A 16,044-nucleotide genomic window follows, 5' to 3' on the forward strand; every position below is an offset into this window, starting at 1 on the left:
TTAACATGATGTTTTGATAAGGTCTTGCGCCATGACAACTTGCCAGAGTGTGACATTTTAGCGCATCGCCATTCAACCAAGGTCATCTCTGAAGCCCTCAGTCGTGGATATTGTACCTGTACGCCTCTATGAGTCCTTCGACCGAGTGAATGAAGCCAGATATGGCGCATATGCCCCCAATAACAAAAATGGCAACGTCGAAGAAGACGTGGTGCCACAGGAGATTCCTCCACTGGAGCTTCAGGTGGAACAGGCTTGGCAGGAGGAAGCATAGGCCAGCGCCGGTGAGGCTCCCAGTTAACCCCATAAGGAGGGCGAAATGGGGGACAAAGACGGCCATGAGCAAGGTGAAGACTACCAGGACAATTCGAAGTCCCAGACCCCATGATTTCAGCTGCCCGCCAGGGCCGTAGCAGTCAGGGAACATGGCTCTCCCGCCATCCTGGAAAAAGGATTTCTCCAGAACCTCAACTGCAGCAAAGAACGGCAGCGGGTAAGATAACAGCGCCTTGGCAACGAGGAAGAGGTTCACCACAGCCCGGATGGTTGAAGGCAGGTTATCTGTGATGACCTCTTTGGTGGCGTCTGCCCAAGTCAAGTAGGCCACCAGGGCGAAGAGGCCCTTGAGGACGCAGGCTGAGATGTGAGTCCACTCCATCATGCAGTGGAACTCGCTGGGCTTCTGCATGTTTCCCTCCAGGGAGGGGAGGAAGATCTGGGAGGTGTAGCTGAACACGATGATGCCGATTGAAATGGGGAATTTCTTCACATCGATATAAAACTTGACCTTGTCCCAGGCCCAGTCGCGCGCCCTGGAGAGGCAGTAGGCAATCACGAGGACGTTGATGACGAAGTGCGCCATAGTGCAGAGCAAGCTGAACTTGGACACGGCCTTGAGGTTCTTCAGGAACGCGCAAGGCAGGAGCGCGACCGTGGCCACCACAGACCAGGCCTTCTGGGAGACTGGGAACCCCGGGAAACTGTTGACCATCAAGTTGCCGCTGACCACAACGTAAAGAATGCAGGTCATGACCAGCTCGATGATCTGGGCGACGTTCACGACGTGCCCGCCGAGCGCTGGGAAGCGGGGCGCGCAGCAGGCGTTGGCGATGTCGGTGTAGGTGTCCCTCACGCGCACTTTTATGCCGTCCTCGTTCTCCTCGTACAGACACGCGATGAGGATTTTTCCGGTGTAGCAGCACACCACGGCCGCGAAGATAATGAGGAAGAGACCGAGGTAGCCACCGTGGAGGATGGCGTAAGGCAGGCCGAGGACGAACATGCCCTGCGGACAGAGAAGCGCAGTTGAGTGGTAATGGACGAGGCCCACATCGCAGTGACAGGCCGAACCAGCCCAGGCATGCAATGACATGGCTCACAGAGCTCACATCTTACATAATAACTGTAAAATATCTATCTATCTATCTATCTATAGATATATATTTATATATATCTATATCTATATATAGATATATAATGATCACAGACAAAAACATTTATATCACAACGATTTATTTTCAGTATCTGCCTAAAACATTTTCTCATTCACCTCGCCCTTGAAACAAACGGGCCTTTCGTTTGCGTACATCGGCGGAATCGAAATAAGGCTTTAACAATACTATTTTAAAACGAACTTTTCAATTAATTTGGTTACAATTTCAATTTGATGGAGGCGCTGATAAGCACGCGCGCGCCATTCAGCCTCAGGGCTATCAAAGCCACACAGGCCCTGCCTGCAACTCCACTGATAAAAAGATTTGAATATATAAATTCTAACACATTGGCTGCAATGAATTCCCCCTCAAACCAATAATGAAACGTTAAATTAAAGTCTGCGTTAATTATGGTACACATTTACCGCCTATTTAGCTCAAGTTAAAGTATTTGACAATATTGAACATATTGTTTAATATATTATCTTGGATTGTGTGAAATAATGCGCATCCACAGAGAAGGCTGCGGCATCTTAAAATATAAATCTTATAATATGAAAATCCTCAGTTCAAGGTGACTTTTGGTCCAGTCGCAGGCCTGGTCCACGTAGCGCGTTATTGTTGCATGCACACATGCAAGATGAAAGTCACCACGGTGTACCTGAATGGCATTGGTGACGTTCCAGCCAGCTTCCCATGTCGTGATTTGTGGTTTATCCTCATCCAGCGAGCCCCCTGTCTTCATGGACGAGGGCCTTCGGTCGGTGCCATCTCTCTGGTAGTGACTGTCTCCGTCCAGCTCCCCCTCTCCCTCCGCGTGTCCCCCTTCCTCTTCCCCCTGAAGGACATCCATTTGCATCCCATGCCTGTAGTCGTAGTCCAAGTCGTCGCACTCGACGAAACCCACACCCTCTTCATCCGTGGCGGTCTGGAAGCCCAGCCGGGCGAACACCCCGCTGACCTTGGCCTGAGATTTGTTGGACACCGTGTGGGCCGCGTTGGTCAGCTTGTTGGTGAGCTTGTGTCGTATTAGGTGAGCCATCTTTATCCGAATAAAACACGTTCTTCAACTGAAAATTATATCACCGAGTGAAAGCAAAAGAGGCAGATGCATGCAGGGTGATTTGTTCTCCGTTTTTAACTGCTACTGTAAAGTCATGCCTGTTGCCTCTTCGATCGTCGTCGCAAAGTAAGCTACCCAGTCCTCTAACGGCTGCCAACCCGTTTCACCCAAACCCGTTAAAAATCCTCAGCCGCTTCTCTTGGCTTGCTCATCCATATTACTCCCTAAAATAAAACAGTCCTTAGCATCTGCTTCACGTGGGAAAAACGCCCCAAAACAGAGACAAAAACGAAAATATGTCCTCATGTGTCGTTAAAAAAGACAACTTAGCATTTTCTTTTGTCAGTTGGGGGTCCCTTTGGTGGCAGCACGGGCGCTGGAATCTCTGACTGCACCACCGAAAGAGAGGAGAGAGGAGCGTGCACGTGTCCGCATAGTGTGTCAGCAGTGTGGCTCGCGCACAGCACAACTGTCACGGATGGCAGAGAGAGAGAGAGAGAGAGAGAGAGAGAGAGAGAGAGAGAGAGAGAGAGAGAGCGTTAATTCACCGACAGAGTGATCACGAGGATAAAACGGTCAGGTCATTTAAAGGCAGCAGGAATTGCTCTTGACATTATGCATGACTGAAGAGATCAAACATTGTACCTGCTTTCATGCTGCATTCTGTCAACAGGTCGACGGGTAATGCCATCAACGAATAGACATAGATGCATGATCTTATAAATATTCAGGCTTATTGGATGAAACTATATATATTTTTAATTCTTACATTGATCTACAGTTGTTTTTGCAATATACAATTTATAGCAAATACAATTAACACCAAATATACATTAACCATGGGCCAATAGACTATTCGTACAACAAGGCAATCTCGGGTTTTTTCGTTAGACAGAATTTTAACTGTTCCGCCTGACCTGCTCAATCTTACATTTGTTAAATAAAGCACGCGACTGCAACGTATCCTAGTGTGAGACAACGTGCACTCACAGTCGAGAGTCGTACACACATCTCATGTGCAGACAAAAGGCCTGATATTCCACGGGTTGCCTAATATTTTTAAGGAATGATGAAATTATGTTTTTGGAAATTATGCTAGACTATTTGCCAACAGAAAATATTGTAATGCATTTCCCGATGATGTTGAATTATTTTGTTCTTGCACATTCAAGTAGCCTATTTCCATACAAAATACGCCCACCTTCATATTAAAAGATTTAAATGAATGCCACTGTTTGCTCAGATCTTCACGTTGTGAATGCATATGTGTACAGATTTTAAGTTTCCAACTCATTTAACAGCTTGATTCCAGATGAGCATGCTCAGCAGGCTGTGAAGGGATGCAACTCGTTGCTGATATGATGAGCATCATGCAGCTGGCCTGCTGCAGAACCCCGGCAGCACCGCGGACAGCTCCTTATAACAGAAAGGAAAAAAACGGGTCAAACTGCTCCTCAGCCTTTTTTTTTCTTTCACACAGAATTAAAAAAAAAGAGTCTGCCCATTTAACACGCCACGAACTTAATCTAGCTATATTAATTATTGTCTATAATGGTCTACATTTACTTGATATCCGCACATTGGAAAAAAAGGGTAGAGTTATTTATTCTCCACCTCAGCTCTAATCCTCGGGAATATACGAAGCACCTCGTCTTTGCCTCGATAATCTGCTGTGACACGGCTGAGCAAAAGTGTCATCACATTTTTGCAGCCTGCTCCAGAAATGTATCCCGCTGTGGTGAAGGCTGGAAATTCACGCATTTATCTCTTCTTTAACGAAACATTGAACATTTTTGAGGATATATGTAAACCAAATAAATTTAGATGTATTCTTTTTCAAGGCTGATTGAAATTTTCGCACAGAAACAAGTAGTACTAAGACATGCGAGACAATATCTTACGTGCGGCATTGCAAGAACCGAGAGGTCTAAATTTAGAAACCAGCCAGAGGACAGAGAAAGTTCCGCATATTTTCATGCTTGGCTTGGGCAGCTTTGCCAGCTGCCATTGGTGCTCAGGCCAACATAGTGTTTGTTAGGGAGTGTGTGTCATCCATGTCTGGAGGTATGTGCGTGTGTGTATGTGTGTGTGTGTGTGTGTGTGTGTGTGTGTGTGTGTGTGTGTGTGTGTGTTGCAGGACAGTGAGGAAACAGGGAGAGTCCTCGAGGCATATCTCCCTCCCCCATCACATGCACAATCCTCGGGCTAACGCTGGGACAGAGGATCGGCTGCAAATGTCACACACACGCGCACACAAAAACGCAAGCACGCAAAATACATGCTGCCTCACCCTAAATCTTAAAAAAAAAAAAATCTAAATGTGAAATAAAGACATGTAAGAATAAATATATGTTGCCGAATATAAAATAATTTAGCAAATCTGAAATATAAAAAAACTCAATATTGAAACAAATATACCGGTCCACTTTAAATTCTCTCCAACACGATACACGTATTTCTACTTCCTCGCGACAAAATGCGTTTTCGGTGTTCCCTTTTTTCTTTGAAGGGGCTTTAAAATTGGTTGCTGTGGCGACCAATTTAGCTTCTAAGGCTACAAAGAGAAGGATTAATTCAGGCTGAATGTGTGTGTAAGAGTAAGAGACAGCAAGAGACACTTGCACTGTGTGTGTGAGTGTGTGTGTGTGAGTGTGTGTGCAGGCCTGAGATACGGAGGGGCTTATAGCCTCGTCTAACAGCCGTGCAGTGCTGACTGGAGGCAATAATCTCTGATAGTTGCCATGGCCACAGTAATTGGACAGAGTGTGTGCATGTGTGTGTATGTTGAGATTTTGGAGAAAAGAGATTTATTTTCCTCAGCGCAGGTTATTTGTGTCTGAAAGCTTTGACTCAGTGGTTGGCCTGGAAGGACAATTAAAACAATTAAGCAAATCATAACCCCTTTGACTGACAAAATAAAGTCAAAATAAACAGCTACAGAACATGTCACTTCCAAGGCAGCACAGTCGCAATTTTTTTGTTTTATGATAGAGAATATATTTTTTTATGCGCATCTGCATTTAAATATGCATCAGATAATGCTGATTGATATGATGTTTTGAGAATACCTTTTATTGAAAAAGCATGTAGAAAATGTCAAGCGCGTCTCCTGACCACTGAACCATGTCACGCCACCCATACGTTAGAACATTTTGCACGATCGCTCGTGTAGCCTACATGTCAGCTGAATTTGGTTTTAAAATACCTTCCTACAAAACAAGTCATTTTTTACAGCACTCATTTTGATTTGTCCCATTAGAGAATAGCACACAGGTGTAGCCTACATTATAAAATTATTGATGGCTGAATTCCATTTAGCTGATCCAGAATCAGAGTCCTGATATTGTGCATGCTGGCTCACTGTCAAGACGTACAGTTGAATACAACTGAGCCATCATTAATGTGCTTTTCCCAAAGGTCAAAATAAAAAAATACATTTCATATATGTACATATATGTCCCATATATGTACCACTTGTGTGTGTTGTGTTAAGATTAGATACAATTATTAAGGGGGAGTGTTGAAAAACTATAATGCAATAATAATACAAAAATCAAAATGTTAAATATCTGATAGGTGAAAATGGGCATGGTCTTCAAGACCAAAAAAAGTGAATGTGATTTTGCTTCAGTTTACTCGATAGTGAGCAGTCAATTGACATTTCAGCCACATTCGACCCTCACCCTTCTGTGGGTTTTGTTGCTGAACAATTTACACTGTAAGCCCCGCCCTCCTTTGTTACTGTTGCAAGGCCTGGTTAGCTTTCCAGTCTCTCATAGTTTACAATAACAACAGCAGCAGAATTGCCTGTCAAAATTACTTTGTCAGGTGTAATATTTCTGTGATAGCATATGGTCACGAAACTTTACAGATGTGGCCATACCTAGGCCATAGTTATGATTGCTATGACTGGTTGATTGCTGTTCAATGGCAGGGTTTGGGTCAATTCTTAATATAGCTCCCTCCAACTTCAACCTAACTAGAGATCTAATCAGCCAACGTGAACACCTTAAAAACACATTACTGACTTTTGAAATGCTAAAGAACAGTGGATGAATTGATACTGAGACATATTAATCTTATCCACTAAACAAGACATAGATTGCTAACATGAAACGCACACACTTTCACACACATGAATGCATGAATAGTGACAGGTGCACAAACACATTAATCACTCTATGGCCGAAAAAGATCTGCTGGGCTTACAGTGCCAGAGACTGAAGAGATCGGTAGTGACAGACGATGTGCGTGTGTGTCTGTGTGTGTGTGTGTGTGTGAGAGAGAGAGAGAGAGAGAGAGAGAGAGAGAGAGAGAGAGAGTGTATATGTGTACAGTGTATTTGTCTCAAGGAGGAAGATTGTGTGTGTGTGTGTGTGTGTGTGTGTGTGTGTGTGTGTGTGTGTGCGTGTGTGTGAAGGGTGTGGAGGAGAGTCATGGAGGTTGCATGGGTTTTGTCCGCAGTGTGGCTCTGGTATTTCAGAAGTGCTCCGAGTTAGGATTGTTACATAAACTGGCCTCTCTTCCTCCATCCGTCATTCCCTCTCTCTCTCTCTCTCTCTCTCTCTCTCTCTCTCTCTCTCTCTCTCTCTCTCTCTCTCTCTCTCTCTCTCTCTCTCTCTCTCTCTATCACACATACACACCCACACACCCACACACACACGCTTCTATTGTTGAAGGAGGTAACACAATGGTTGGTAACACAATGTGGCCCACTGATGAAAGTATTGTAATATTTACATATATGCAGTATTTGTGAAATGGGTGTCTGTGGCAATATTTCCAGAAAAAAATGCTGCATTACAGTTTCTCACTATTGTATACACACAAAAATGGGACTATGCACATAACTCAGACACAGCTCAGGACTCCAAACACGCTCAACTTTAAGCACAAATCCATTGTTTTCACTGTAATAGAAATTCTAATTCAGTCAGGATGGAAATCTTAAGGATTTCCAATTTAATTATTGTGATTCCAATCAGTGGAATTTAAATTTAAATTAATAATCCTATTGTGGCATCATAATGACACAACTGTCTTCTGATTGCAGAATGTACGGTGGAAAGAAAATGCTGTGCTGTCATGACAACGAATGTAAAATGATTCCAGAATGCTCTGATTCATAATCACACACATAATCATCACTGACATATGTTTAAAAAACAGTCACAGAGGAGTCACAGTCTTTTCCCGTCTCCACAAAACAGCATTTGAGGGGGAGGCGAAAACCCTCAGTAGAGTTAAGTGAGCTTGTATTTGAGGGGTTGCTGTTCTAATCCCCGGAGTCGATGACTGTTCCATCGCTGCCAATATACTCTGGAGCAATGGGGAAAAGACACTATAGTATAGTTAAAAAAGAGCAAGTTACATCTTGTATTCAACATTTTATTTTCTACTCACTTTTATTATTTTACCAGTAAATCACATCACTTTCAGTGGAAACCACCCAAAAATAAAATATTGTTGAATATGTTAAATAAGAAAGACATGTGAATAATTAAAACTAAGACTAATAAATTACCTTATTAAATAATTGTATTATTCATGAACACTAAACATGATTGTTCCCAACATGTAAATTCCCTCTCCTTCCCCTCCCTGTCAGTGGGAAGTAACAGTCTGTTCATTCCTCCACAAAATGGAGGCTGCTTGGCATCAGGCGTGGCAGTCCCAGAGTGCTTGTAGCCTATTAGTTCCCCTGCGCCTCATCACCGCTGCCTGGATGACAAGCACAACAAGCAGAGAGCTGCGAGCATCGTGCACAGACAGCGACACAATGTCACGTCTTGCCTCCTGGGAAGAATGGACGTCAGTGTGTGTGTGTGTGTGTGTGTGTGTGTGTTGGGGAGGAGAGGAAATAGATGTGTGTGTATTTGTATTTGAGTTTGTGACCGTATGTGCATGTTTGTGTGGGTGGGGATGTGTGGATAGTGTGGATGTGTGTGTCTTAACAGTGTAACCGTGCGTGTGTGTTCGAGAGGGTGAGCTGACCCAGATCTGCTTATTAGCATCAGGAGGAGGGGGACGGCAGTCACTTAGAGCTTTGTGCCTGAGCAGTGAACTGTGCTCGTGCTTCATTGACACACCATCAAGCATCATACAGTGTGGGACAGTTTGTCATAATTCCAAACTACATTTCAATATAGCAGTAGATTCAAACCAGAGAAGCATTTGTATATCGCTGGATGATTACATCAAATGGAAATACTGTGTCTTAAGCATTACTTTAGACAATAAATTACTCTTTGGGATTTTTGTTAGAATCTAAAAGTTTTTGGGGGCAGAACGCTGCTTGTGTAAAGATCGATTTGTAGATGAATCGTGCTGCATTGAAGGGGTTTAACTAACAGTCAGCCTGGATGTTTGTATATGAATTCCTTTAGATATTGTATTTCAGTTTGCTGTCAAGATCTGCACTGGCCAGAATATATTAATAGATATTCTAGTTTTAAAAACAACTGCCATGATGTAAAAAAATTAAAATATTTTGTAAGAACAAAAGATTATTTGCACAAAATGGTGCTTAGACTGAATATTGTGACCTGAAGCAGACTGGGATGTACAGTAGTTTAAATGTGCAGGTGTCCCACATCACCAGCTGAGGCTTCACCCGGTCAGCTTAGAGTAACAGGATGGCAGACAGAAAGAAATCAGGGATCTCAGAGCCTGAGGGAAAATGTGTGTTCACATGGTTTAGATGTAGCTTCAAAACGGACTCATCCATTTCTAGCATATTTATTCAGTTGACCCCCTGATTTTAAGTGATGAGTGATTAGAAAAAAATGGCAGCAAGACTTGAAACGTCTCGTTTAGTTTGCAAACAGATTGGAAATGGAAATCTGTAGAGAAACGTTAGGCTATTTTAATTTTTTATTGCTTCATCATTCCTTTGTATGGAAACTTTGGGTTCTCCACTAAAATGTAAAATGTGCTGCACAGCATGAGTTCTCTTCTGGTCAAACAACTATTTAGTGACATTAGGTAAATTCAAATTTTCTACACAGGAGTTTTAAATTTAAACAATATTTTGACAATTTCTGATGTTTCTATACAGTCGGACTATAATAATAAACAGGCCCTTTCTTTTTTTTTTGTCTGGAGAAGTATAGACATTTATTATTCTGTGTTTTTCTACTCTAAAAAGGCAATCTATCATTAAAAGCCTGCCTGGAATAATGTCCCTTCTTCTACTAACAACAACATCATGAGTCTTAAAGAAAATACCAACACCATCAGCCTTGCTCTCACCTATAGATATTACACTAGGCCCTTTCCCTACCCAATAATCCACCAGGATAAATCAGTGTCTCTCATTTCAAAGGGAGTTTGCTTACATAGAGTGTAGCACGACCTCTGGTGGCAAAAGACATATTCAAAATGAACCTTTATTGTAATAACAGCAGAGTTAATTGATTCGTGTCAATGTGGCATGTTGTAGGCTGAAAGAGAGACGACATTGGTTAGTCATATTACACTGGACGACAAATGTGGTCTACATGAAGACGTAATTTGAACGAATGTAATGCAATGGGTGAGAATTACAATTCTGCAATTATATTAAAGTATCTTTGGTAAAAGACAATAAAAATGCTTTTGTATATCGGCTGCCATCCATTAGAACGTACCGCAGGAGTCTACCCATTACTTCTGTCAGGCACAGCGCACCTGAGTGGACACCATTCCATAATGTCTAGCGCCGTCTGCTGTTACCCTCCAACGTCGCAGCTCCGGTTACATATAGATACGAAATACGTGAATGTTCCATACCTTAGTTGAAAAGCAGATAAACGGGGAGTGTTTCATTGAAAAAAATAAAAAAATTGTTTGCCACGTTTGTATTTTTGAAACAGCAAAGCCAAAGCGTGTATTCTATTTATATTAAATATATGTAATCTTTTAATCTTTTAAGTGCTACTCGTATTTTTAATTAATTATTTTTAAAATACATATTGCTGTATACAGATTTAATGCATGTAAGTTGGAATAGTTGACTTAAGAACAATCGGGAACTATAAGTCGGCAACACCGAGACTTCACCCGGCTGTATTTTGCAGTGACACACTTCCAAAATGGCTACCAAACAGGAACCGGTCTATCAAATTTTCACATTTCAGGACTGTAAAACCTCTCCTGACCCCATTTTTGAACTCCCCGCCCAGTGCCTGGCCCCTACATCGGCCCCTATAGTGATAGATAACGGCTCCTTCCAGACCCGGGCCGGCTGGGCGGCTCCAGCGGCGGAGTTTGACTCTCCGCGGCTGCTCTTCAAGTCGGTGGCGGCGCGCTGCAGAGGGGCCGCCCGCAGCGAGACCCAGATCGGTAACGATATCCCAAACCTGGAGCCGCTGCGGTGGCTGCTGAAGAGCCAGTTTGACCGAAACGTGGTGGTCAACTTCGAGATCCAGGAGCTCATGTTCGACTATGTGTTCACTCACTTGGGCATCGGCTCAGAGGTTAGTGGTGGACGGTGACTGATGTGTCCGCTGCTGCCAACATTTACATCAGCCACGTGCTTTCGTCACGCTAAAAACGTGACATTGGGTTAGATTTGAAATCAGCTATTTTTATTATGTCATTTATTTTCATATCAATGCCTTTTAAAAAACGGTAGTTAAAGTTTAATTCGTTTCTACACTTTATCACAGAGAAACGACTAGACGTCCTTTCCACTGAGCTCTCATCTAAAGCAGGGGTTCTTAACCTTTTTGACCTCGGGGCCCAACTTTTCAAGTACAAAGTGTCCCGGGGCCCATTCAAATATTAACACTATTAGTTTAACTAATTGATCTCACTCTTGGTTTGATTTGTATTCAATAACTATATTGTTACCTGTTCAACTCCACCCTTATTTTGGAGCAAAACCGCCTAAAATGACATACCCAAATTAAAATGGCTGTAGCTTCTGAACCACTGTGACTATATGCATCAAAAGTGTCAGAAAACCTGTAGGTCATATAGAAACAGAGCAGTGGGCCTTTGGGGTCAGTAAAAATTGAAGATTTTTGTCCGCATAAAATAAAAAAGTATCTTTCAGTATAAATAACTGCCTGTGGCTGTATCTGTACAGGTAAATGGCAAACCAAATGATATTCTGACACACTAAAATCACTGATCTAAAGTGTGTCTTGTGTATTTATGTGCTCAGATTAATCAAACCACAGACTGTAGATTATTTTCACTACTCAGACACTGAATGCATATGAACCATTTCTAATTGCAGCAATGTGTTTTTTAATTTTCTAATTATTTGCATTCTACTGTATATATATTCTGTCTGTAAATTAATTGGTCAATAATCCAGGTTGTCAATAGACTGTTTTATAATTTGTAGAAATTATCACAAGAACAGATTATTTCTAATGAATAAAGAAAGTTATACACCATGTTTTTTTTGTAGGAAAATTAGGTGTGTTTTAATTACAGTAATGCATGCTGGTAATATTTATCCCTTTATGTTTTATATGCAACGTCAAACTAACTGACCATGACATCCAGTTTATCAACCAGCCTTCCTTTCGCCGTGCTTTTCTAGGACAGCGTGGCGAACCCCATTGTGCTGACTGAGGCGCCCTGCAACCCGCTGCACTGTCGGCAGATGATGTCAGAGTTGCTGTTTGAGTGCTACCGCGTCCCGCACGTCTCCTACGGCGTGGACAGTTTGTACAGTTTGTACAACAATAGCACTCAAAGGAACCTCCAGCCGCCACACACCGGCATCGTCCTGTCCTCCGGGTACCACTGTTCTCACATCCTGCCGGTAATCGACGGCAGGTGAGGATTAACAGACGACTGCTTCATGCACACGTTTTGCACAGTCTGTTCTGTAGAGTCTAACTTTGATATGGTTTTGAATTCAAGGTTTGATGCGGTGAACTGTAAGCGCGTGAACGTGGCTGGGAGTCAGGCCGCGTCCTACCTGCAGCGCCTCCTCCAGCTGAAATACCCAGGTCACCTCGCCGCCATCACACTCAGCCGCGTAGAGGAGCTGCTGCATGAACACAGTTACACTGCTGTGGATTACCAAGAAGGTACGTCATGTCGGTGCGAACGTACATATATGTTGATACACTTAGAGCTTCTCCGGGCAAGTTCTCAAATCTGTTGAAAGTTTTGGATTAGTTGAAGACATTTATCTTAAGTAACATTAATAAACTCCACACCGACATGAATTTTCTCCTAAACCCTATACTTTCCCTCCTTTCCCTCTTTTGTTGCGTTCTCCACAGAGCTGGAAAAGTGGCGCAGCCCAGAGTTTTACGAGCGGGAGGTTCACCGCATGCAGCTCCCCTTCTCAGGTAAGGTGCCGGGCGGCTGTGTGAGTGTGGAGGAGAGGCAGGAGAGACGAGCTCAGCAGCTTCGGCGGCTTCAGGAGATCAACGCTCGTCGCCGGGAGGAGAAGCTGCTGCAGGACCAAGAGAGGCTGGACAGACTTCTAGCAGTACAGGCAAGAAGCCTATTGCATCATTTGCTGTTTATTCGAAAGCCTTTTAGGGTTTTTTCGGATGCTATTGATGTGCATAAGGCTTTTTGACCCCTTTGCATCTGTTGATAAACTACAAAAAAGGCAAATTGTTCTGCTGAGGAATGATTGTGTTCACTACAACAGTAACTTTAAAACATCTGGAATACAAAGTAGCTCGAACTAAATACGGGTGGATTCTAAAACACAGCAGGTGTGTGCTGCACAGTGATCAAAGAGTTTGTTTGTGTGCAGGAACTGCTGGAGGACGGCCTGTTGGATCACTTTCATAAGAGCCTGGTGGAGCTCAACATGGACTCGGCCGAGGAGCTGCAGTCGTACATCAACAAACTGCAGCTGGCTGTGGAGCAGGGCAGACAGAAGCTGCTGCATAGCGACGGAGTGGAGGGAAAGACTGAGGTGGGTGTTACTCCACCAAATCCGAGAGTATTGTAAGGTGACCATATTTAGTATTATTAATTACACCTGTGTTTTACCCTGCGATGACATGTCAAACTGGCTGCTGTGAAAAAGTCCTATAAGGAAGCAAAGCGGACACTGTATTCTGGTCGACTTAGGAACCGCCGAGCTGAGGTCACATTCAAATGTACCAATTATTAATTATCTCTGCATGTCGTCGGCGTGAATGTGCTGCGGGGCGTCACTGGATCCGTCCTTGTTTGCTGCGGTCGATGTGCTGCGGCTGACATGAAGCCTGAGGCTGTTCTGTTGCCCCTCTGCCAGGTGTCTGAGCTGGAGCAGCCGATGGACGAGGGAGATGGAGTGGCGCTGATTGATTCTGACTTCCCCGAGGACACGCTGCCAGAGAAACCTGCTAATGTGGTTCAGGTAGTGGCACAGAGACACTGGAGGCTCCCAGACAAGATACTTAGATCCTCATTAATGCTGCGTAGGCAATTACCTGCCGGTTTACCGTGTGGCAGAGTTAGAAAAACTTTTTTGGGCTGTATTATGTTTATGTGCCGGGACAGTCAGGAAACTAACAAACTTTGCTAATAAGACGATGCATTTGGTACCACACAAAATTAACTTTTGTCTCATCTCCAGCCCTTGTTCAACATGGCGGAGTACCACCAGCTGTTTGTGGGGACGGAGCGTCTCCGGTGTCCAGAGATCCTGTTCCAGCCCTCGCCAACCGGAGAGGACCAGATGGGACTGATGGAGACGCTGCAGTACGTCCTTGCCAGGTAATGACAAACCATGCGAACATACACATGGATCACGCACATTGTCTTTTTTCCTCACTAATGCCCGTTCAAAACATTCTTTCTCAGAAGACGTAGGTATTCATTGATAGATAGTATTAATGTCTTTCTTATGTCTTCTGTGCCACATACAGGTACACACCAGAGCAGCAGGAGGCGCTGGTGAGCAATGTGTTTCTGACGGGAGGGAACATGCAGTACCCCGGTATGAAGGAGAGAGTGGAGAGAGAACTGTTGGCTATGAGGCCCTTCCAGTCACACTTCAAGGTACAAGGTCTTTTTTAGAACCCTATTTAGCATTACACATTCCTACTTCACACGTTTCAGGCGTTGACCAGTAAAGATAGTTATTGCCGTTATGGTTTTATGTCTTTTTATGTGAAAAACACACATTAACCATGCTTTACTGCCCAAATACGCCAGACAAAATCTTGTAAATGCATTGTAACTGACTGACTCCGTCCCAGGTGAGAATGGCGTCTCGGCCGGCCCTGGACGCCTGGTACGGGGCGAGAGACTGGGCCTTGCAGCATCTACCTAGCGCAGAGGGAGGAGCAGCAGAGGGATGGATCAGCAGGCAGGAGTACGAGGAGAAAGGGGGCGAGTACCTCAGCGAGCACTGTGCTTCTAACGTCTTTGTTCCCATGAAGATCGCCAAACCAGTTCCCGCTCGCGCCACCGAGCCCTCCGTTACCACACTGACATCTACCGGAGCTTCTGCTGCTGTCACCACGCCCACGTCTGACCTGCCTCCCTGCTGTTCTACTGTTGCTGCTCATGTTACTTTGGTTTCCTCCTAAACTGGGATCTCAGTTACTGTTGAGTCTCTGATGTTCAATGTATTCTGGAGATGATTTTTGAATGAGGGAAAGTGTTTACTTTTTTGATGAACCCACTTTCATTCAGTCTGACTTGTCTTCTACATCGGTTGGTGACTTGTAATGTTTTACTTTTTAACAAACCCCAGAGAGCAGCTGTGAACTTGATACAATCAATCAAAGGTAAAGAAGACCTTGCTCTTTGATTCTGAGGGACTCGAAAAGAAAAGAAAACGGTGGTCCTGCCCACACATGATTGTAACAGCGATTAATCAGTTGTGTCTGCTATCGGGCCTTTCTCTGTGTGAAATGTAAAGAAGCACAGCACCAAACAATCACATCAGCTCAGGGATGTACGGTGCATTAGCTGTAGCTGTTTTTACAATATTAAGACATTTCCTTTGTCTTTTTTCCTTTTCCTGTTGTGTACCAACAGGGGAAATGGGAATAGACTTCCTGTCCGGTCTCAATCTTCACCCATCTGTTTTTGGACTCCTGTGACTTTTGTAAGTTCTGACTGGAACTTTGTTGGAAATACAGCTTTGTTTTGTTTCCATGATGCTTAGCGAAACCACAAGAGACCATTCATATTGAATGATCTTTAAAGGTCTAGTGGGAATATTTTGGATACTATGTAAATAGCATTTGTTGTTTGTATGTTTTTAAGGAAATATATTTTCACTGATTGAAAGAGCTGTTTGCTTTTATTTGTATTGCAGGTTGAGATGAAAGTCAGGCAGCTGTCTGATGACACTGGTTACAGAGGAAACACTGGTTACAGAGGAAACACTGGTTACAGAGGAAAAGTCTAACTATTCCTCAGTCCTGTCGTTTGTCCTTTTACTGCAGCTCACTTTAAAACCAAGTTTTAGTTTAATTCCCTCGGTGTGATCTACAATTTAGGAGAATAGATTTTTTTTTTGTGGGCTCACAGCATTGAACAATTACATGGAAAAAAGTTTCCTATTTATTTTTTTAAGGAAACAGTGTCCACATGACTATGAATATTAGCGATTTAGTCTGAATAATGCACATTGCAGTT

At 43.5% G+C, this 16,044-nt stretch overlaps 2 protein-coding genes across 2 annotated transcripts; one reads left to right on the top strand and one right to left on the bottom strand.

Moving 5' to 3' along the window:
* Window positions 1–97: 97 nt before the first annotated feature.
* Window positions 98–2,937, bottom strand: LOC142948628 (vesicular inhibitory amino acid transporter-like). Its single transcript, XM_076090764.1, has 2 exons — window positions 2,095–2,937; window positions 98–1,285 (listed from the first exon to the last, which is right to left on the bottom strand). The coding sequence occupies exons 1-2, from the start codon at window positions 2,473–2,475 to the stop codon at window positions 98–100; spliced, it is 1,569 nt and encodes a 522-aa protein (XP_075946879.1). The 5' UTR covers window positions 2,476–2,937.
* A 7,616-nt stretch (window positions 2,938–10,553) lies between these two features.
* On the top strand, window positions 10,554–15,693 carry actr5 (actin related protein 5). The gene is made up of 9 exons (XM_076094190.1): window positions 10,554–10,952; window positions 12,032–12,270; window positions 12,358–12,527; window positions 12,726–12,943; window positions 13,214–13,378; window positions 13,703–13,807; window positions 14,027–14,166; window positions 14,319–14,451; window positions 14,652–15,693. Exons 1-9 carry the CDS (start codon window positions 10,569–10,571, stop codon window positions 14,982–14,984), a joined length of 1,887 nt encoding a protein of 628 aa, XP_075950305.1. The 5' UTR covers window positions 10,554–10,568; the 3' UTR covers window positions 14,985–15,693.
* Window positions 15,694–16,044: the final 351 nt, after the last annotated feature.

Source organism: Anarhichas minor, unplaced genomic scaffold (genome assembly GCF_050575085.1).
Source record: "Anarhichas minor isolate MPS153535 unplaced genomic scaffold, ASM5057508v1 ptg000003l, whole genome shotgun sequence".
Lineage (NCBI taxonomy): Eukaryota > Metazoa > Chordata > Actinopteri > Perciformes > Anarhichadidae > Anarhichas > Anarhichas minor.